Below are 23,843 nucleotides of genomic sequence, written 5' to 3' on the forward strand. Positions count from 1 at the left end.
ATTTCCGTTTGTCCCTTTCACCATGTTCACCTTAATTGTTTTCCATTTTCCTCCTGGTGTTTGTCAAGGTGTTTACCAAAACTCAGACACTACCATTAACACTCCCGCTGTCTTGTGTCTTGTCAAATTTCTCCTTGACTCCCACCTATCCTGACCTTCTATTTTGCTTCACCTGCTTCACCCCTTCTAAAACAGTATAAAATCCATCACATTTCTATTCCTCTTTAGCTCTGAAGAAGGGTTCTACAGACTCAAAATGTTCACTCCGTTTCTCTCTCCACAGATGATGCCAGACCTGCTGAGTTTTTCCAGCATTTTCTGGTTTCATTTTAGATTTCCAGCATCTGCAGTATTTTGCTTTTGTCTTAGGGAGAAGGTTAATACTGTCATCATCCAGAGCAGCACAGACTATAAAGGAATGACTGATCTCAAAGACAATCTCTTGTAGTTTGTGTGGAGCAGATGTGCTGAATCAGTTTTAAAGAAGTTAAATTATCTATGTTTTCCAGATTGGACAATCACGTTAAAATGTGGAACTCAGATGGGATATCAATTGGTGTGTTGTGGGAAGATCTGGATCCAAGTGATGAGGTTTCAGAACTGATTCTTGTTATAACAGCAATTCCATGGCTATCTGATGGAAGTATTTAAAGTGGAGAACATAGATGTGTTGGAGGATGATGTACACAACAAATTTGTGAACAATCTGAGGAAAATAGCGAGGGGAAAGAAAGGGATCTTCAAAACAGCAGAGACTTCATGTTGTTCCAGAAGAAGTGGGGCCTGGATGTGTATATGTCAGATTTTACACAGTACACGGTCAGCCTGTGGTTTCACTCTGGATGAAGAATCTTTGAATGGTACCATTCAAATCACTCAATGAGATTCTCAGAGAACCAACATCGTCTGCTCAGACAGAGGAAGGTTTGTGTTACAGCTAATGAGAAGCAGCACACACACTTACAGACACCTATGAACACACAACCACATTCTCATACACAGAGAACCACATTCACACACTCACACAGGAATACTTCCTGTCCCATCAGGTGGACAAGAGCAGACTGCCTCATACTGCGGATAAAGTATCAGTGTCTGTAAGGACCACAACGTTAGAGGAACTCAAGTAAACATTATTCTCCAGTGACTATGAGTGGTTTTGTTCATGCAATTCCACTGTTTTCTCTGAACCTTAAATCAACATTAAATAACATTTGGGACATAGGAAACAACAGATAATAACATTGAACATTCTATTGTCATGCTGGGTGATCATCCCCAGTGGGAGATAGTGTAAAATACAAAACAACATCCTGAGATTGTCATAGCATCTGCTTTCCTCCTGGTTTGCTTGATGGAGAGAATGCTAAAACAGATTACAATGACAAAGAATATAATTGAAATGCAAATAGTCATTCGGCAGTACAGAACTTGAGTATTGCTGAAGAAAGACCAAGTGTCGAAGCTTTTCATCTTGTATTCATCAGGACAATTCGCAAAAGTGCCAAATGTAAAAGGAACAACAATTTATACTTCATAGAGTCTTAGTGTTTTACAGCACAGAAAGAGGCACTTCGGCCCATCATGTCCATGCCAGCCATCAAGTCCCTATCTACTCTAATCCCATTTTCCAGCACTTGGCCCATAGTCTTGTATGCTATGGCGTTTCAAGTGGTCATCTAAATACTTCTTAATTGTTGCGAAGGTTCCCGCCTCTACCACCCCCTCAGGCAGAGTTTCAGATACTCCACACCCTCTGGGTGAAAAAAAAATCCTCAAATCCCCTCTAAACCTCCTGCCCCTTACCTTAAATCTATGCCCACTGGTTATTGGCCCCTCCGCTAAGGGGAAAGGTTTCTTCCTATCTATCCACCTCATAATTTTGTACACCTCAATCAGGCTTCTCTGCTCTAAGGAAAACAACCTCAGCCTATCCAATCTCTCGTCATAGCTGAAATGCTCCAGCCCAGGCAACATCTTGGTGAATCTCCTCTGCACCCTCTCTAGTGCAATCACATCCTTCCAATTGTGTGGCGACCAGAGCTCCACTCCAGCTGTGGCCTAACTAACATTTTATACAGCTCCAACATAACCTCCCTGCTCTTGTATTCAATACCTTGACTAATAAAGGCAAGTATCCCCCATGCCTTCTTAACCACCTTATAGACCTGTCCTGCTGCCTTCAAGGATCTATGGACATGGACACCAAGGTCCCTCTCATCCTCTGTAATTCTTAGGGTCCTACTATTCAACTCCATTCCTCAATACCCTGTCTGACTCAGTCTCAGTGCTACCACGATCCACAGTGAAAGTGAAAAAGCCATTCAACAGCTGAGAAATGACACAGCCTGTGGAGCAGATGGAATTTCTGCTGAAATTCTGAAACACGGCGGTGTTACGCTCCTGGCCTAGCTCCACAACCTCATATTCCTGCTCTGGGAAGAAAGATGCATGTCAGGGGATCTCTGGGACACTCTGGTTGTGAATATATTCAAGAAGGGAGACAAGTCCGAATACAGTAATTACAGAGGAGACTCTCTGCTGCCTGCCACTGGGAAGATCATTGCAAGGAATCTCCTCAATCACCTTCTCTTAGTGGCCAAAGAGTTCCTTCCAGAGTAACAGTGCGGTTCTCCCCCATTGAGAAGCACCACAGACATAATCTTCACTGTGCGGCAAACCCCCCAAAAATTCAAGGAACAGCATCAACCACTGTACTTGGCCTTTTTGTCCTCACAGAAGACATTTTCTTTATTCATTCACGGGATATGGGCTTCACTGGCTGGGTCAGCATTTATTGCCCATCCCTAATTGCCCTTGAGAAGGGGGTGGTGAGCTGCCTTCTTGAACCGCTGCAGTTTATGTGGTGTAGGTACACCCACAATGCTGTTAGGAAGGGAGTTCCAGGATTTTGACCCAGTGACAGTGAAGGAACGGCCTATATATTTCCAAGTCAGGATAGTGAGTGGATTGGAGGAAAACTTCCAGATGGCGGTGTTCCCATCTATGTTACCCTTGTCCTTCTAGATGGTAATGGTAATGGGTTTGAAAGGTGCTGTCAAATGACCCTTGCTGAATTCCTGCTGTGCATCTTGTAGATGGTACACACTGCTGCTACTGTGCATTGGTGGTGGAGGGAGTGAATGTTCGTGGATGTGGTGCCAAACAAGGGGGCTGCTTTGTCCTCAGCGGCGTCAAGCTTCTTGGGTGTTCTGGGAGCTGCACTCATCCAGTCAAGTGGGGAGTATTCCATAGCACTCCTGACTTGTGCCTTGTAGACAGTGGACAGGCTTTGGGGAGTCAGGAGGTGAGTTACTCGTCACTGGATTCCTAGCCTCTAACATTCTCTCACAGCCACATTATTTATATGGCTAGTCCAGTTCAATTTCCGGTCAATGGAAACCTCCAGGATGTTTATAATGGGAGATTCAGCGATGGTAATACCATTGAACATCCAGGGGTGATGGTTATATTCACTCTTGTTGGAGATGGTCATTGCTTGATACTTGTGTGGTGCAAATGTTACTTACCACTTGTTACTTACCACCTTAGCCTGGGTATTGTCCAGGTCTTGCTGCATTTGGAAATGGTCTGCTTCTATATCTGAGGAGTCATGAATGGTGCTGAACATTATGCAATCATCAGTGAAAATTCCCACTTCTGACCTTATGATGGAAGGTCATTGATGAAGCAGCTAAGATGGTTGGGCCAAGGTCACTACTCTGAGGAACTCATGCAGTCATGTCCTGGAGTTGTGATGACTGACCTCCAACAACCACAACCATCTTCCTTTGTGCTAGGCATGACTCCACCCAGTGGAGAGTTTTCCCCCTGATTCCCATTGACTCCAATTTTTCTAGGGCTCCTTGATGCCACATTCATGCAAATGCGGCCTTGATACCAAGGGCAGTCATTCTCACCTCACCTTGGGGATTCAGCTGTTTTGTCCATGTTTGAACCAAGGCTGTAATGAAGTCAGGAGCTGAGTGGCCCTGGCAGAACCCAAACTGGGCATCAGTGAGCTGGTTATTGCTAAGCAAGTGCCACCTGATAGCATTGTTGATGACCCCTTCCACTACTTTACTGACGATCAAGGGTAGACTGATGGGGCGTTTTTTTGTACAGGACATGTGGGCAATTTTCCACATAGCCGGGTAGATGCCAGTGTTGTAGCTGTACTGGAGCAGCTTGGCTATGGGTGCGGCAAGATCTGGAGCACAAGTCTTCAGTACTATTGCCGGAATATTATCAGGGCCCACAGCCTTTGCATTATCCAGTGCCTTCAGCCATTCCGTGATATCACATGGAGTGAATCAAATTGGCTGAAGACTGGCATCTGTGATGCTGGGGACCTCTGAAGGAGGCCAAGGTGGATCATCCACTCAGCTGGATTCACGGATTATAAATAACTTACACTGTTATGTGGAGTTCACTTCTCCCAAAGAATTCAATATTTTATCAGATGATTAATAATTCCCTGTCCTCCTCGTGGTGCAATACACTCACTTCTGGCTGAAGAGTGTAGAAAATTTTTCAGCCTTACCTTTTGCACTGATGTGCTGGGTTCCCCCATCATTGAGGGTGGGGATATTTGAGGAGCCTCCTCCTCCAGTGAGTTGTTTAATTGTCCACCACCATTCATGACTGGATGTGGCAGGACTGCCGAGCTTAGATCTGATCTGTTGGTTGTGGGATCGCTTAGCCCTGTCATCACTTGCTGCTTATGCTGTTGGCACACAAGTAATCCAGTGTTACAGCTTCACTAGGTTGACACCTCATTTTTAGGTATGCCTGGTGCTGCTCCTGGCACGCCCTCCTGCATTCTTCATTGAACCAGCTTTGATCCCCTGGCTTGATAGTAATGGTGGAGTGGGGGATATGCCGGGCCATGAGGTCACATTGTAAAAACAAAAATACCTGGAAAAACTCAGCAGGTCTGGCAGCATCTGTGGAGAGGAACACAGTTAACATTTCGAGTCTGCACGACTCTTCAACAGAGTTTGTTGAAGAGTCGTGCAGACTCGAAATGTTAACTGTGCTCCTCTCCACAGATGCTGCCAGACCTGCTGAGTTTTTCCAGGTATTTTTGTTTTTGTTTTGGATTTCCAGCATCCGCAGTTTTTGCTTTTATCTTAGGTCACAGATTGTGTTCGAGTACATTTCAGCTGCTGCTGATGGCCCACAGCGCCTCATGGATATCCAGTTTTGAGTTGCTATATCTGTTTGAAATCTATCCCATTTAGCGCAGTGATAATGCCACACAACATGACCAAGGGTATCCTCAATGTGAAGGCCGGACTTTGCCTCCACAACGACTGTGCAGTGGTCACTCCAACTGATACTGTGATGGACAGATGCATCTGCAGCAGACAGGTTGATGAGGGTGAGGTCAAGTATGTTTTGCCCTCTTGTTGGTTCTCTCAGCACCTGCCACAGACCCAGCCTAGCAGTTTAGTCCTTTAGGATTCAGCCAGCTCGGTCACTAATGGTGCCACCTATTGAGGCCATGAAAGTAATAATTCAATGAAATTTTGCGCTGCCCATCCAACCTCACCAAGCGACCTTTGGAGTTTTTTAGGAAACCACATCCACGGGTGGGGTGAGGTTTCCAACAGCAAATAAAAACTAAATAAAAACTTTAAAATTTCATTAATAACATGTCTCTACTCCTGACAGAGTCACATGAGGGGACATGTTCTTAACATTTGCATAAGTTTTAAATTGTTAATTTTAAAAATCTTCCTCAAATCCCGATCACGGGCGGCGGGCGGCTTCCCGACTGCTCCTGGACCCGCCCACCGAGCCTGCCCGACCACTGGAAAGTCCTGGCCCATGTTTGAATCGCTCCAATCAGGTTTCCACCCCTGCCTCAGGACTGAACCAGCTCTTATCAAAGTCACAATGACATCCTATGTGACTGTGACAAGGATAAACTCTCCCTTCTCCTCCTCGACCTGTCTGCAGCTTTTGACAATGTTGACCACATCATTCTACTCCTTCACCTCTCCCCTGTCGTCCAGCTGGGTGGGGCTGCTCTCTCCTGGTTCCATCCTTCTCTATCTAATTATAGTCAGAGAATCACTTGTAATGTCTTTCCTTCCCAATCCCACAGTTACCTCTGGTGTCCCCAAAGGATCCAGCCTTGGTCTTCTCTTATTTCTCATCAACCTGCTCCACAGAATAACATCGTCTGAAAACACTGTCACTTATCACAATTACACTGACAGCTCCCAGCTCTGCCTCACCACCACCTCTCTCGACTTCCCCACTTTTGGTCAATTATCAGACTGTTTGTCTGACATCCAGTGGTGGATGTGCAAAAATTTCCCCCAATTAAATATTGGGAAGAGTGAAGTTGTTTTCATTGTTTGAATGACTGGTAGAAGCAGATTCAATAGTAACTTTCAAAAGTGATTTGGACTTTCATTTAATAAAGAATGATTTGGTGGGCAATCGGAAAAGAGCAGGGGAGTGGGTAACATTTTCAGGGACAGTACAGGCACAATGGGCTGAATGGTCACCATCCGTGCTCTATGATTCTATCAAATGATGTTTACTATGAATCATTGTATCATAAATCATAGAATCTCTTAATAGTACAGCAGAGAAGGAGGCCATTTGGCCTATTGAATCTGTGCTGGTAACTTTCAAAGAACTATCCAGTTAGTCCCACTACCCCATTATCCCATCCCTGCATCATTTCGCCTTCAAGTATTTCTCCAATTCCCTTTTGAAGATCACTCTTGATCCATCGCCCCATCAGACAGTGCATTCCAAATCCTAACCACTTGTTACTGAAAAGATTTCCTCCTGATGCCTCTGGTTCTTTTGCCAATCACCTTAAATCAGTGTCCTCTGGCTATTGATCCATTGGTCATAGGAAATATTTTCTCCTTATTCACTAAACCCTTCATGATTTCTCCTCTTCGCTTTCTCTGTTCCAAGGAGAACAGCCCCAGGTTCCCTCATTGATCTGTGAACCTGTGATCCACCAACGCTGGAATCATTGGTGTCAATCTCCTCTGTGCCTTCTCCAAAGCTTTCATGTCCTCTCTAAAATGTGATGCTCAGAATTGGACACAATCCTCCAGCCAGGGCAGAACTAATGTTTTTTATAGTGAGACTTCCTGACCTTTGTACTCTCTGTCTCTACTTATAAAGCCCAGCATCCCGTCTGTTTCAGTGACTGTTTGTTAACCTGTCCTCACACCTTCAAAGATTTGTGCACAAACAAACCTAAGTCTGTCCTTCTCTGCATCGTCTTCAAAATTGTACCATTTGGTCTGTGTTGTTTCTCCTCAGAACAGTGGGATCAGATGAAGACTCCTGTACCCAGACCATTAGATTTGAGCATCGTCATCACCAGGACTGGTTCAATGAAAATGATGCTCAAAACATGACCTCCTGGAACAAAAATGAACAACCTTCGTTGCCCTGCAGAACAACCAGAGGTCGCAAGAAGGCAGAGTTCCAACAGCCCAAAGCTGACAGCCAAAGACAATAAAGTACAAGTGGTGGGAGGAGCAAGCCCGAGATATCCAACAATACGCTGACCATCATGACAAGCAAAGCTTTTTGAAGCCACCAGGGCCATGAACAGACCAAGATAAATGGACAAAATCCCCTTCACTCACAGGATGGTGTTTCTCTCCTCAGGGATGACAATGTCATCCATCATCACAGGAAAGAACATTTTCAACTACTCCTCAACCGTGAATCCAGTGGCAGCAGATACTGTCCAGGCGATTTCCCCTGTACTTTGGGCAAGGTGGATGGTCAGCAGCTTAGTGGGAATAGGGTCGAGGGACTAGGAGGTGAATAAGATGAGCTCTGACAGGGCATAACGGGAGATAGGAGAGAAACTGGAGAAAGATGTATGTTCAGGGCTCAGACAAGGGGGAACTTTAGAGACAGTTTGGCCTTGTGGGCTCATGGAAGGGATGGAAGCAGCTGATCAAATTGTCTCAATCTTAGTGACAAAGAAGCTCCATGAGTTCTTTGCACTTGTTGTTGGAGGTGAGGATGGAGACAGGGGTGATGGAGAGCACTTTTTTTATTCTCTCACAGGATGTGGGCGTCACTGGCTAGGCCAGCATCTATTGCCCTTCCCTAGCTGCCCTTGAGAAGGTGGTGGTGAGCTGCCTTCTTGAGCCGCTGCAGTCTATGTGGTGTAGGTATACCTACAGTGCTGTTAGGGAGGGAGTTCCAGGAGTTTGACCCAGTGACAGTGAAGGAACGGGATATATTTCCAGTCAGGTTGGTGATTAGCTTGGAGGGGAACTTGGTGGTGCTCCCATCTATCTGCTCCCTTGTCCTTTGGTAGAGGTTGCTGGAAGGAGCTGTTGAAGAAGCCTTGGTGAGTTGTTGTAGTGCATCTTGTAGATGGTACACATTGCTGCCACTGTGTGTCGGTGATGGAAGGAGTGAATGTTTACAGTGGTGGATTGGGTGCCAATCAAGGAATTAACCTGTGTTAGAAATATTAAAATGACTCATCACCCGATGTGTTTATAAAGCTGATTTATTTGACTTTTATCCAGATATTAACATCTATAACTCGGCTGGGACTTAATAACATCAACAGAAAAAGACCCCAATGAACATGGCTCCATCCTGGATGTGATTTACAGCAAAATCCAACTCCTGCAGCCACCTGTAAACTCGCTGGTGTCTCTGCAGGTGGGATTTAGATTCTCAGACTCACAGACGTTTACAGCACAGAAGGAGGCCATTCGGCCCATCATGCCTGCACCAATCAACAAAGATCTGACTACACAAATCCCATTTTCCAGCACTTGGCCCATAGCCCTGGAGGCTATGGCAACCCAAGTGAATATCTAAATACTTATTTAACGTTACAAGAATTTCTGACTCAACCACATTTTCAGGCAATGAGTTCCAGATTCCCACCACTCTGAGTGAAAAAATTTCATCTCAACTCTCCTTGTAGCCTCCTATCTCTTACCTTAAATCTCTGCCCCCTGGTTATTGACCCCTCTACTAATGGAAAAAAGTGCCTTCCTATCCACCCTATCTCTGCCCCTCATAATCTTATACACCTCTATTAGGTCTCCTCTCAACGTTCGCTTCTCCAAGGAAAACAACCCCAGCCTATCCAATCTTTCCTCATAGCTCAGACTCTCCAGCCCAGGCAGCATCCTGGTAAATCTCTTCTGCACCCTCTCCAGTGCAATCACATCCTTCCTGTAATGTGGTGACCAGAACTGCACGCAGCACTCCAGCTGTGGCCCAACCAGCGTTTTATACAGTACCGGCATAACCTCCCTGATCTTGTATTCTACGCCTTAGATAATAAAGGCAAGTATCCCATATGCCTTCTTAACCACCTTGTCTACCTGCCCTGCTACCTTCAGGGATCTGTGGATATGCACACCAAGGTCCCTCTGATCTTCAGTACTTCCCATGGTCCTGCCATTCATTGTGTAATCCCTTGCCTTGTTAGCCCTCCCCAAGTGCATTACCTCACACTTTTCTAGGTTGAATTCCATTTGCCACTGTTCTGCCCACCTGACCAGTCCATTGATACCCTCCTGCAGTTACGGCAATCCTCCTCACTATTTATCACCCTGCTCCACTTTTCGTGTCATCCGTGAACTTCTTGATCATACTCCCTACATTTAAGTCCAAATCATTTATGTACACCATAAACAGCAAGGGCCCCAGCACCGAGCTCTGCGGAGCCCACTGAAAACAGACTTCCAGTCATAGAAACATCCCTCTACCATCACCCTCTGCTTCCTGCCTCTCAGCCAGTTTTGGATCCAATATGCCACTTTGCCTTGGGTCCCATGGGCTCTTACTTTCTTGACCAGTCTGCCATGAGCAACCTTATCAAAAGCCTTGCTAAAGTCCACGTAGACCACATCAAAGGCATTACCCTCATCAACATTCCTGGTTACCTCCTCAAAAAATTCAATCGAATTTGTCAAACGTGACCTTCCCAAAACAAACTTTAATAAATCGGTATTTCTGCACAGGATAGAGCTCTATGAGATTAGCTCAACAGCATTGATTTTCTCCCTCTGGAAAGGCAATTTCTAAACAGGCAACAACACAAAACATTCCCTGGAAACGGCAAGGTCACTTGGTTCAGGCTGACATGTTAACATTCCTAAGTTGGTAGGATGGCGTCTTGTGTACCCCCTTATCCATGCAAGTGTTTAGAAAAGGCCAGGAAATGACGCTCAGCTTATCGAAAACTAAAAAACTGACCTGGAGCACGGCGACGAACAGGGGAGGAGTTAACCACCCTGACATTTTGGGTACCTGTCCTGTTTCCATTGGACAGAGGGGTCTGAATAGATGATTGACACAGGGTAAGCCACCAGGAAAAGGGTAAATCAACAAGTGCTCAGGGACAGGGCTGTTGAGGTGGCAGTGCTCATCAGGCAGCCGCCTTCTCCAGATGGAAGAGGAGTTGGAGGAAGACCAAAGGAAGAGTTCCCTAACACTTCTGTTAGAGAGCAGAATGCTGTTATTACAAACTACTGAGATCAACGCTCTCTGTGTCAACCGTCCGTTTGTCCTCTGGGGTCAGTAAACTGCTCTCAACTGTCACAGGTCATATACCTTTTCTGTCTAATTAGCTCGTGCATCGGGTCTAAACTGTTTTTTATTAATAAGCTATCTTAAAATTAATTACAAATAGTCGACTGCCTTTCTAAGGTATTTGTGGCTCCCAAATCAAAAATATTACACTTTCCTGGATCCCAAGGTTAGGAGAGACACTCTGGAAGGCACAAGGAGCTGGGACTTGTCCATGAGAGTAATCGAGGGTATGAGAACTGAAATAATCTAGAGTTAGAAAGGAGAAAAGGTTCAGCCCTGGACGTGATTCTCAGCAGCAAAAACGAGAAAATCCAATGTTGCCGGTGACCTGTGAACTCGCTGGTGTCTCAGCAGGTGGTGTGAACAAGTAAATCCCTTCCCACACTCAGAGCAGGTGTACGGCCTCTCCCCAGTGTGAATTCGCTGGTGCAAAGTGAGTTGAGATGATTTCCTGAACCCAGTCCTGCAGTGAGAGCACCTGAACGGTCTCTTCTCAGTGTGAACACGTTGATGGTACATCAGTTCTCCGGAAGTTTTATAGCACTTCCCGCAGTCCGAGCATTTAAAAGGTCTCTCCTCAGTGTGAACTCGCTGGTGTCTCAACAGGTTGGCTAACCGGCTGAATACCTTCCCACACTCAGAGCAGAGAAACGGTCTCTCCCTAGTGTGAACTCGTTGGTGTATCCACAAGTTGGCTGACTGAGTGAATCCTTTCCCACACTCGGAGCAGGTGAATGGTCTCTCCCCAGTGTGAACCCGCTGGTGTGTCAGCAGGTGGGACGAGCGAGTAAATGTCTTCCCACACTCAGAGCAGGTGAACGGTCTCTCCCCGGTGTGAATTCGCTGGTGTTTCACCAGATCAGATGAATGAGCAAATCTCTTCCCACAGTCGGAGCAGAGGAACGGCTTCTCCCCAGTGTGAGTGCGCTGGTGCTCCACCAGATTAGATGACCGATTGAATCTCTTCCCACACTCAGTGCAGAAGAACGGCCTCTCCCCAGTGTGAATGCGCTGGTGTATCAGCAGGTCATTGCTTCTTTTAAAGGTCTTCTCACATTCAGAACATTTAAAAGTTCTCTTATCAGAGTGAACGTGTTTGTGTTCAGTGTCTTGGGAGGATTCAGAAACTCTCTTGTCACACACGGAATAGGTGGACGACCTCTCCCCAGTGTGAACACCCTCGTGCTTCAGAAGTTGAACTGAACGGGTGAAGCTCTTCCCACACACGGAGCAAGTGAATGGCCTCTCGCTGGTGTGAGTGCGTTGGTGTCTCAGCAGTTCTCTGCATCTTTTAAAGGTCTTTTCACATTCTGAGCATTTAAAAGGTCTCTTTTCTGAGTGAACCAATTGGTGCTCAGTGTAATGGGAGGACTGAGCGAATCTCTTCCCACACTGGGGGCAGCTAAATGGCCTGTCCTTGGTGTGAACTCGCTGGTGCTCAGTGAGATGCACTGACTCACTGAACGACTCCCCACAGTGAGAGCAACTGAACGGTCTCTCGTGTGTGTGAAGGAGCTGGTGCTCCGCGAGGCGGGAGGACAGCCTAAACCTCTTCCCGCAGTGGGAGCAACTGAATGGTCTCTCATCAGTGTGAACTTGGTGGTGTTGGACCAGTTCCTCAGAGGTTTCAAAGCTTTCCCCAGTGTTAGGGCACTGAAGAGGTTTCTCATCAAAGTGATCGAGCTGGTGTGCCAGCAGGTTGGATGAACACATGAATTTCTTCCCACACACGGAGCAGGTGAACGGACTCTCACTATTGCGAGTTTGCTGACGTGTCAGCATGTTTACCAGCTTTTTAATTCCTTCCAACAGGAGGAGCAGGTGAACAGCCTCTCACTAGTTTCCAGCTGAGACGGTCAATTAAATCCCTTCAGATGTACAAATCTTCAGATCCCAATGAACCGACTGACTCTGTCAGGCGTGAGGTTTGGTTTGATTTTCCTGACCGTTAAATATCCTCTTCCATTACCCTGTAAAATAAGTTTACAAAGAATTACATGGAATATACATTATACAAACAGGCCATTCAGTCTATCTAGTCTGTACTGGAGTTTCTACTCCACACGAGTCTCCACCTATTCTGCTGACCTCAGCTCAGTCTTTCAGCACATCTTTCTAATACCTTTTCTCTCATGTTCTCATCTAGTTTCTTTTTGAAAGAGTCTCAGGTATTTCTCTCAACCACTTCCTGCAGTCGTGATTTCCACATTCTAATTACTGCCTGAGGAAAGATATATCTCCAGTTTTCCTGTTGGATTTATTTGTAACTATTGTGTAAACACGGCCCCCAGTATTGGGCAGACCAACAAGTGAAAACATTCTGTCCACATCGACATGCCCATCCTAATGAGGATTTTAAAGACCTATACCAGAAGAGACAAATATTTCTCTTGGTTTGAGTTTGCCGTGTGTAAATCCTCCCCTTCTATCCCCCTCTAAAAGGAGTTTCCAAAGTCCATCCCTATCAGTCCAGGATAGAAATGCACAACATTCTGTCCTCCTGCTGACAGGGACAGGGATGACCGCGCATGCGCCCTGCTGCACACTGTCCCTGTAAAGATGGCGGCTGCGCATGCGCTCTGCTGCACTTTGGATCCTGGAACGATGGGGCCGCTAACTCCGGCTTCTGACTGAGAACCGCGGCCCACAGCCGCCCTCCCGTCCGTTTGCTGCAACCACGGGACCATTAGCTCCTTATTCGGGCGTTGAAGCCTCTGGTGAATGTTTATAAAGCCTCGCTGCCCACTCTGCCGCCTCCAATCCTCAGCATCTACCGGCTCCGAACTTACTCGCCTGCACTCGGCTCCTACGACCAATTCCTCGTGTAGCCGCTACTGCGCATGCTCTGCAAACCGCCACAAGGCGCATGCTCGAGTCATACCTGGTAATGCGCATGCGTAAGGTCTTCCTGCAGCGAGGATAGAGCACATTCTGCCCCGCCGCGAATGTTGGGTAAGCCCTCGGCCATTGAAAGACGATATTGTTGAATCGAAAATTATGTTTCGTGACCAGTCATTGGGTCAAGATATAAAATTATCACATCAATTGATACAGCAACCAAAGTGTATGGGCCCTCCACCATAGTTCTATCCTGAGTGTGTAATTAATAGAAATCAATACCTCAACAGTTAGATGCAAACTCACTGGAGACTCAGTACGTGGGATAAGCAAGCAATTTCATTTTTTCCAACCCACAAAGAAAAAGGGTGGTACTGGCAAATGTAGAGCCCTCTGGTTAACCAGAAGCATTTCGGCCAAGATAAAGCAGAAAAGGGAAGCTTATGACAATCACAAAAGACTTAATACTGTAAAACCTAGAGGAGAGCAGAAAGTACAGGGTGAAGTAAAAATGGGAATTAGGAAAGCAAAGAGAGGATACAAAAAACATTGTTAGGTAAAATCAAAGAAAATGCTAAGATCTTTTACCAGTACATTAAGAGCAAGTGAATAACTAAGGAGAAAGTAGGGCCTATCAGAGGTGTACATGGCAACTTGTGCGTTGATGCAGAAGTTGGGGGCAGGGTTCTCAATAAGCACTTTGTCTCTGTCTTCACTGAGGAGCAGGATGATGCAGACATTCGAGTGAAAGAGGAAGAGTGTGAAATATTAAATACAATAAGCATTGTGAGACAGGAAGTACTGGAGGGACTTGCATCCTTTTTTTATCATTCATTCATGGGATCTGGGCGTCGCTGGCTAGGTTAGCATTTATTGCCCAACCCTAATTGCTCTTGTTCAGAGGGCACTTAAGAGTCAACCACATTGCTGTGGGTCTGGAGTCACAAGTAGGCCAGATCTGGTAAGGATGGCAGATTTCCATCCCTAAAGGGCATTAGGGAACCAGATCGGTTTTTATGACAATTGGCAATGGTTTCATGGTAGTCACTGTACTCATGGAGATTGACTTTAAAGAACTTCAAACCCTCTGGATTTCAGTGTTACAACAAAAATGTTTTAATTAAAAATATATATATATATGAATCCTGGAAAACTAAATGAACAAAAAGAACAATACACAGCAGCTCAATCATTTCAAAATGATAAATGAATGGTCGCTGTTTTAGGTGGAACTCCTTCGGAATGAACACTTCCCACCAGCAGCACCAACCCACCCCCTCCCCCTCCCTGTTCACTGAACATTCCTTCACCCACTCATCCACCCATTGCACATCCACCCAATGGTTCCCAACCCGGATTGACATTCAGCACGAACCCAGTGAGAGGGTGAGCTGGCCCTCGGGATGTCAGAATGGACAAGAGCTGGTTCCAATCAATAAATTTTCTGTGTCATTATTTAAAAAGGGAATTAATATTTTGTCATACGCCCCTGTGCACCCTTGGTGAATTACAATTTTTGGCCCAGACCCTAACTATTGCTTCTACATGGTGCATTCTGCGTGATTTCAGCAGAGGGAGAGACAGGCTGCTCACATCCCTGCTCCCATTGCCAAGAGTCTTGTGTTCTCCACCCTCTGGGTTTGAGCACCCCTGAGGGTCCTGGCAACGACTGATCCACCTTTATTTGTGTGGGAGAAAACTCACCTGGTGGGAGACGGGGCAGCATGACAAGGGAGATGGGGGCTGGGTGGGGCAATGGGTGAGAAGTGGGAGCGCTTTGATCCAAGTTCCCACTTCCATGTCTCCTTTCTCCATCATCCCTCTCCTGGACCAGCGTCACATCATTCCTCCCACTCTGCTGCAGACCAGCTTGGTGGAGATCAGTGACGTGTTGTAAGGTCACAGATACAGTGTCTGTCATCCTGTTTAAGGCAGCAGACATCTCCTACATGGCCGTGGTCATGAACTGCATGGACCCATTTCAGAGCCGTGTTTGAAGGTCCATGGAGGCAGCCACTCTCTCCATGACAGATAGTCTCTGGAACCTCCTCCAGCCCTATGACCTTCCGAGCTTCCTGCACTCCTCCAAGTAGGGGGCAAGGTGGTGTAGTTTTAATTTTACTGAACCAGTAATCCAGATCCCCAGGCTAATGCTCTGGGGACATGGGTTCAAATCCTGACAGCTGGCGGATTTTAAGTTCAATTAATAGATCTGGAATGTAAAGCTAGTCTCAATAATGGTGGCCATGATCCTATTCTTGTTGTAAAAACGCATCTGGAAAGGAAATAGGAAGGATAGGGAAGGAAATCTGCCATCCTTACCCAATCTGGCCTACATGTGACTCCAGATCCACGGCAATGTAGTTGACACTAGTGCCCAGCAAGCCACTCACTTCAAGGGCAATTAGGGATGGGTAACAAGTACTCGCCTTTCCAGTGACCCCCCCACATCCCATGAAAGAATGAAACTAAAATTCTAACCCTTTCAGCTTCCCCCACCCACATCACTCCACCATTGGGAAAGGCGCTTTCGCCTGCTGAGGTCCTAAGGGCTGGAATTCCCTCACTAAACCTGTCTCCTTCTTACCTTTTCGATCCAGCTTTTGATCCTCTGTGAAGGGTCTCGGGACATTTTAATCTGTTCAAGGGTAAATCCAAGGCATTGTTGTCACTGCCTTACATTGGGAGACTCCAGAATGTCACATAAACACTCGGAAACTTTCAGACTGGAAACTTCACTTTCAGTCAGGAACAGATCACAGTTTTACACACATCTCTGAATGGACAGCATGTTTTCTGAAATATCACCATCTAATAATCTTTTTTTAAATTCATTCCTGGGATGTGGGCTTCACTGGCTGGGCCAGCATTTATTGCCCATCCCTAGTTGCCCTTCAGAAGGTGGTGGTGAGCTGCCTTCTTAAACCACTGCAGTCCATGTGGTGGAGGTACACCCACAGTGCTGTTTGGGAGAGAGTTCCAGGATTTTGACCCAGCGACAGTGAAGGAACAGCCAATATATTTCCAAGTCAGGATGGTGAGTGGCTTGGAGGGGAACTTCCAGGCAGCGGTGTTCCCATCTATCTGCTGTCCTTGTCCTTCCAGATGGTAGTGGTCGTGGGTTGGGAGGTGCTGTTCAAGGAACCTTGGTGTATTCCTGCAATGCATCTTGTAGATGGGACACACTACTGCCACTCTGTGTCTGTGGTGGAGTGAGTGAATATTTATGAATGTGGTGCTAATCAAGCAGGCTGCTTTGTCCTGGACGGTGTCAAGTTTCTTGGGTGTTGGGGAGCTGCACTCATCCAGGCAAATGGGGAGTATTCCATCACACTCCTGACTTGTGCCTTGTAGATGGTGGACAGACTTTGGAGATTCAGGAGGTGGTTACTTGTTGCATGATTCCTAGCCTCTGACCTGCTCTTGTAGCCACAGTATTTATATGGCTAGTCCAGTTCAGTTTCTGATCAATGATAACCCCCATGATGTTGATAGTGGGGGATTCAGTTAAGGTAATGCCATTGAACATCAAGGGGCAATGGTTGGATTCTCTCTTGTTGGAGATGGTCATTGCCTGACACTTGGGTGGCATGAATGTTACTTGCCACTTGTCAGCCCAAGCCTGGATATTGTCCAGGTCTTGCTGCATTTGGACATGGACTGCTTCAGTATCTGAGGAGTCGCGAATGGTGATGAACATCGTGCAATCATCCCCACTTCTGACGTTATGATGGAACAAAGGTCGTTGATGAAGCAGCTGAAGGTGGTTGGACCTTGGACACTATCCTGAGGAACTCCGGCAGTGATGTCCTGGAGCTGAGATGACTGACCTCCAACAACCACAACCTTCTTCCTTTGTGCTAGGTATGACTCCGACCAGTGGAGAGTTTTCCCCCTGATTCCCATTGACTCCAGGTTTGCTAGGGCTCCTTGATGCCACACTCTGGCAAGTGCGGCCTTGATGTCAAGGGCCTTTCACCTCACCTCTGGAGTTCAGCTCCTTTGTCCATGTTTGAACCAAGGCTGTAATGAGGTCAGGAGCTGAGTGGCCCTGGTGGAACCCAAACTGGGCATCAACGAGCAGGTTATTGCTAAGCAAGCGCCGCTTGATAGCACTGTTGATGACCCCTTCCATTTCTTTACTGATGATGGAGAGCAGACTGATGGGGCAGTAATTGGCCGGGTTGGATTTGCCTTGCTTTTTGTGTACAGGATATACCTGGGCAATTTTCCACATAGCCGGGGTAGATGCTAGTGTTGTAGCTGTACTGGAACAGCTTGGCTAGCAGCGCGGCAAGTTCTGGAGCACAAGTCTTCAGTATTATTGCTGGAATATTGACGTGGCCCAAAGCCTTTGCAGTATCCAGTGCCTTTAGCCATTTCTTGATGTCACATGGAGTGAATCGAGTTCGCTGGAGATGGGCATCTGTGGTGCTGGGGACCTCCGGAAGAGGCCAAGATGGATCATCCACTTCTGGCTGAAGGTAACAGCAAATGTTTCAGCCTTATTTTATGCAGTGATACGTTGGGCTCCTCCATCATTGAGGATGGGGATATTTGTGGAGCCTCCTCCTCCAGTGAGTTGTTTAATTGTCCACCACCATTCATGGCTGGATATGGCAGGACGTCAGAGATTAGATCTGATCCATTGGTTGTGGTTTCACTTAGCTCTATCTATCACTTGCTGCTTATGCTGTTTGGCATGCAAATAGTCTTGTGTTATAGCTTCACCAGGTTGACACCTCATTTTAAGGTTTGCCTGGTGCTGCTCCTGGCATGCCCTCCTGCACTCTTCACTGAACCAGGGTTGATCCCCTGGCTTGATGGTAATGGTAGAGTGGAGGATATGCCAGGCCATGAGGTTACAGAGTGTGCTCAAGTACCATTCTGTTGATGGCCCACAGCACCTCATGGATGCCCAGTCTTGAGTTGCTAGGTCTGTTCGAAATCTATCCCATTTAGCACGGCGATAGTGCTACATGACATGATAGAGGGTATCCTCAATGTGAAGGCGAGACTTTGTCTCCACAACAACTGTGCGGTGGTCACTCCGATCGATACTGTCATGGACAGATGCATCTGCGGCAGGCAGGTTGATGAGGTCAAGTATGTCAAGGATCAGTAAACCATTCTCAGCTGTTATGGGTCGTGTGTCTTTTCTGAATATTTAACTGATGTATCATATCTAAACTGTTGCCTCTTAATAAAATTCTGAAAAATCATCTATGACTTCAACTCCCGTTTTGGGTAATCTGTAAATCTCAGACTAAAATCTTTGTTTCCAGCATTCATCGTTAATCTTACTGGCTCTAAACGCAGTTGTAAAGGAGCTTTCTTTTCTGTGTCTAGGATCTCTGAACCATGGAAGAGAGCAGCTGGGATACATTTCTTACACACGTCAGGATTAACCCACATGTTCAGTCCAGGATGTGATTAACAGCAGAAAAAACAGCAGAATCCAAATCCTGCAGTCACTCATGAACTCGCTGGTGTCTCAGCAGATCATTGCTGCTTTTAAAGCTCTCCTCAGGGTCAGAACATTTAAAGGGTTTCATATCAGAGTGAATACGCTGGTGTTTCAGCAGGTTGTATGACTGAGTGAATCCCTTCCCACATGCAGAGCAGGTGAACGGCCTCTGCCCAGTGTGAATTCGCTGGTGTACAGTGAGTTCAGATGATCGCCTGAACCCAGTCCCGCAGTGAGAGCATCTGAACGGTCTCTCGTCTGTGTGAATACGTTGATGGCATGTCACTTCCCCAGAACTTTTAAAGCGTTTCCCACAGTCTGGACATTTAAAAGGTCTTTCATCAGTGTGAACTCTCTGGTGTTTCTGCAGGTTAGATGCAGCAGTAAATCCCTTCCCACAGATGGAGCAGGTGAATGACTTCTCCCCACTGTGAATGTGATGGTGTCTCAGCAGATACTTTTTGCTTTTAAATTTCTTCTCACAGTCAGAACATTCAAAAGGTCTCTGATCCGTGTGAACATACTGGTGTGTTAACAGGCTGGATGACTGAGTGAATCCCTTCCCACAAGTGGAGCAGGTAAATGGTCTCTCCCCAGTGTGAGTGCGGCGATGAATTTCCAGCTCAGAAGGGTAACTGAAACCCTTCCCACAGTCCCCACATTTCCACGGTTTCTCCATGGTGCGGGTGTCTTTGTATCTCTCCAGATTGGATGATCAGTTGAAGCCTCATCCACTGACAGAATACATGTGTGATTTCTCTCCACTGTGAATGGGCTAATGTTTTACAGATTGTTTAACTGGTTAAGACTCTTTCCACAGTCAGTTCATTGGAACACGCTCACTCGGGTTTGTTTGTCTCAGTGATTTTCCAGTCACACTAATGCTTGAAATCTTTTCCCACAGATAGAACAGACAAACATTTCTCCTTCTACATTCAAAGGTGGATAATATTCAGGTCCTGATGAAACAAGTGACTGTCAGATCTTGATGCGATGTTTGGTTTAAGCTTTTATTTGTAATCCTCCCTTTCTAATACCCTGTAAAAGGAGTTTACAAAAGTACCACTGTCAGTAAAGAACAGAAATTCAGAGCAGACAATTCTAGTTTCTACGCAGCATTTTTTCCTCTCTCCCAACACACCTGTCCCAAACACTCCCCCTCCTGGTCTCTGGGGTGCTGAAATACCACCAAATCTCTGTTCCCCTACAAGATGGCCATAAATACACTCAGCTCGCTGAAGCAGCCCCACCTTCATAAGATCATAAGAAATAGGTGCAACAGAGGCCAGTTGGCCCATCGAGCCTGCTCAATAAGATCATGGCTGATCTGATTCTGGTCTTCACTCCACTTTTCTCCCTGCAGCCATAACCCATGGCTGCCTTGTGGGTCAAAAATCAGTGCAGCTAACTCAGCCTTGAATATGTGCAATAGGGAAATGAATTCCTTCTGACAATGCTGCACAGACTGGTGGGTCCCTGAAGCCCCGCCCACTGCCTCTTCCCTCACTAAGATGGCTTCCTATGCGCCACGCTCCCGAAACAAGCCCCGCCTTCCCCTCCCAAGGTGGTGGCCTGGGTAACCCGGGCCGGTCACCGGGAGGAAGCCCCGCCCCCTTGATTCGCATCGAATCCCACTCGCAAGATGGCGGCCAATGAGCCCTCTTCAACCGGGCCTGTCACTGCGGGGTAAACACGGGGCCTGTGGCCTCTTATTCGGGTCCTCAGGCCTACCCCAGAAGTTGATCCAGTTCCCAATCCAGCCGCGGTTTCTATTCCTACCATGTGTTTACAATCTCCTCCCGAACCGTCCGCTCCTCCTCACACTGTCACCATGACTGACACTGAGCATGCTCAGAGCACAGACCCACACTGCACCTGCGCACTGGACTCCTATAGTCCTATAGTCACGGTCTCCTCTACATTGGAGAGACCAAACGCAAACTGGGCGACCGTTTTGCGGAACACCTGCGGTCTGTCCGCAAGAAAGACCCAAACCTCCCTGTCGCTTGCCATTTTAACACTCCACCCTGTTCTCTTGCCCACATGTCTGTCCTTGGCTTGCTGCATTGTTCCAGTGAAGCCCAACGCAAACTGGAGGAACAGCACCTCATCTTCCGACTAGGCACTTTACAGCCTTCCGGGCTGAATATTGAATTCAACAACTTTAGATCTTAAACTCCCCATCCCCACCCCGTTTCTCCGCTCCCCCCCCCCCTTTTTTTTCAATAATTTATATAGATTCTTCTTTCCCCACCTATTTCCATTATTTTTAAATCTAAAACTAAAACCTTGTTAGTCTGTCCACCCCATCCCCACTAGAGCTGTACTTTGAGTATCCTGTCTTCCATTCTTAATTAGCGCTTTTCTTAGACAAATATCACCACCTTCAACACCTCTTTGATCCTTTTGTCTGTGACATTTTTGATTATCTGCTCCTATCACTGCTTGCTTATCTCCACAATCACCACACCCTCAACTTCTCTCTTCCCCCCCCCCCCCACCTTAAACCAGTTTATATTTCTCCCTTCTCCTAACTATGCTTCAGTTCTGCCGAAGGGCCATGAAGGCTCGAAACGTTAACTGATTTCTTCTCCGCCGATGCTGCCAGACCTGCTGAGTTTTTCCAGGTAATTCTGTTTTTGTTTTGGATTTCCAGCATCCGCAGTAGCTTTTAGCTTTTTGTTTTTATCCTATAGTTATTGATAGGGGACTTTCTGCAGCGCGGGGTGTTGTGGGTACACTAACCACCATAGAGATGAGTGAGTAATCAAGAAATGTTTTTTCCCCCGGTTGGCAAAATAGAAGATCTACGGATGAGGAGCATACTGGACGTGAAGCATAATAATTGGGTGCTGACACAGTTTATTTTTGGAAAAGTATATTTTATTCATAAAATATCTAAAAGAACACTATAAACCATTTTAAAATGGCCACTTTGACAGTGCAATGATACTCAAACATTCTACATAGATCATTTTGCAGTCTGACATGCTACAATACAATTGTGATACATGTAATATTTACTGTATACATCCAGTGTGACTCACTAATTTTTTTTGGAAAAATATACTTTATTCATTAAATATTTGAAAGAACATTATAAAACATTTCAAACTGGCCATCACAAAAATTGCAATCATATTCAAGTTATCCACATAGATCATGAAGTGCTTGAATACAATAAATGAACATTACAGATATTTCAACATGGTCATTATAGACAGTGCCATGGTATTTAAGTTATCTACATGGATCATGCTGTACTCTGAGGTGCTTCAATACAATTGTGACACATGTAGTATTCGGTGTGAGTCATATAGCCTGAGGGGTCAATACAATTCCCAGCCCTTCTGTGCACTATGACTGAAAGGTACTAGACATCGACCTTTCCCCATTGCACCTTTGCGGCGGCTTCCCCAAGCTTTAGTGCATCTCTCAGCACATATTCCTAGACCTTGGAATGTGCCAGTCTGCAGCACTCGGTCAGGGAGAACTCTTTGCACTGGAAAACCAACAAGTTTTGGGCAGATCAAAGAGCGCCTTTCATCGAGTTGATGATCCTCCAGCTGCAGTTGATGTTTGTCTCAGTGTGTGTCCCTTGGAACAGCCCGTAGAGCAGAGTCCAGTGTCAAAGAACTGCTTGGGATGAACCTCGACAAAAACCACTACATTTCTCTCCAGACCTTCTTTGCAAAGGCACATTCCACAAGGAGGTGAACAACCACCTAAAGGGCAATGTGCGGAGGGGGTGAGACTCCTGCCATGTTGGAAGGATCTAATGGGGAGGGTCTTTCTCACCACCAGCCAAACTATGCCTTGGGTTGGAAAAGTTATGGAAATGAGGCTTTCTGCCAAATAATTTTGACAGTCTGTTCGGGGAACCATCCAAGAGGATCTACCATCTCCTTTTCCCACAGGGCCTCTAGGACATTATGTGCTGACCACTGCCTGATGGACTTGTGTTCAACGGTTTTTTTTTAAATATTCGTTCATGGGATGGGATGGGCCAGCACTTATTGCCCACCACTAATTGCCCTTGTTTAGCGGGCATTTGAGGGTCAACCACATTGCAGTGGGCCTGGAGTCACACGTAAGCCAGACCAGGTAAGGACATCAAATTTCCTTCCCTAAAGGACATTAGTGAACCAGATGGGCTTTAACAACAAACATCAATGTTTTTCAGAAATTCCAGATTTTTTTTTATTGAATTCAAATTCCACCACCTGCCATGGTGGGATTCGAACCCACGTCCCCAGTGCATTACCCTGGGCCTCAGGATTACCAATCCAGTGACAATACCACTATGCCTCCACGTCCCCTAAAGGTGCTTCTCTGCATAATTTTTTCCACGAGGGGTAGGTGATATGGCATGGGTCTAACTCCTTTGAGTGTTCTGTGGAAGCGTGGCCCCCCCATCCTTCACAATACTGGGGACAGGTAGAACCTCAGCACGTAGTGAAACTTGGTGTTTGCGTACCGAGGGTCTGCACACAGCTTGATGCAGCCACACACAAAGGTGGCCATCAGGATGAGAGCGATGTTGGTCACGTTTTTCTCCCTTCATCTAGAGATTTGTACATCATGTCCCTGTGAACACGATCCATTTTCGACCACCAGATAAAGTGAAAGATAGCTTGGCTGGTCGCCACAGCACAGGAGTGAGCCAGACCTGTATCATGTACAGCAACACCGAGAGTGCCTTACATCTGATGACCAAGTTCTTAGCCACAATGGAGAGGGACCGTCGCTCCAACATACCCAGTTTTCTTTTCACCATGGCCACTTGCTCCTTCCAGTTTCTAATGTACGCCCTGGTCCCTCCGAATCATATCCCCAGCACTGAAATACAGAAGTACATTTCACTGATAGAATTAAACACGTACAGCAAGCAGAGTGGAACCTCCTGAGAGCCCACCATCTTTACAGTTAGTACGTGCAGAACCACAGAATGTTATAATGCAGAAGGAGT

General features: G+C 46.3%; 4 protein-coding genes across 4 annotated transcripts in view; all 4 read right to left on the bottom strand.

The window, feature by feature from the left end:
- LOC144697259 (uncharacterized) overlaps positions 1–23,843 on the bottom strand; it is a 488,548-nt gene that overhangs the window by 198,127 nt on the left and 266,578 nt on the right. The window lies entirely within an intron of this gene.
- LOC144697322 (uncharacterized) overlaps positions 1–23,843 on the bottom strand; it is a 166,914-nt gene that overhangs the window by 34,286 nt on the left and 108,785 nt on the right. The gene's annotated exons all lie outside the window — the stretch shown is intronic.
- On the bottom strand, positions 10,509–12,536 carry LOC144696940 (uncharacterized). Its single transcript, XM_078568660.1, has one exon. It carries the CDS (start codon positions 12,349–12,351, stop codon positions 10,840–10,842), a length of 1,512 nt encoding a protein of 503 aa, XP_078424786.1. The 5' UTR covers positions 12,352–12,536; the 3' UTR covers positions 10,509–10,839.
- The window catches only part of LOC144697208 (uncharacterized), a 274,466-nt gene continuing 268,568 nt past the window's right edge, over positions 17,946–23,843 (bottom strand). The window contains exon 2 of the mRNA XM_078569101.1: positions 17,946–19,912. Coding sequence (XP_078425227.1) covers positions 18,879–19,553 — 675 coding nt within the window. The 5' untranslated portion in view covers positions 19,554–19,912 and the 3' untranslated portion in view covers positions 17,946–18,878. The remainder of the gene's footprint in view (positions 19,913–23,843) is intronic.

The sequence above is a fragment of the Cetorhinus maximus genome, chromosome 23 (genome assembly GCF_964194155.1).
Source record: "Cetorhinus maximus chromosome 23, sCetMax3.hap1.1, whole genome shotgun sequence".
NCBI classification, from domain to species: Eukaryota; Metazoa; Chordata; class Chondrichthyes; order Lamniformes; family Cetorhinidae; genus Cetorhinus; species Cetorhinus maximus.

Excerpts from the sequence above, each read along its gene's own strand:
- LOC144696940 (XM_078568660.1), bottom strand. The coding sequence starts at position 12,351 with ATGCTGACACGTCAGCAAACTCGCAATAGTGAGAGTCCGTTCACCTGC.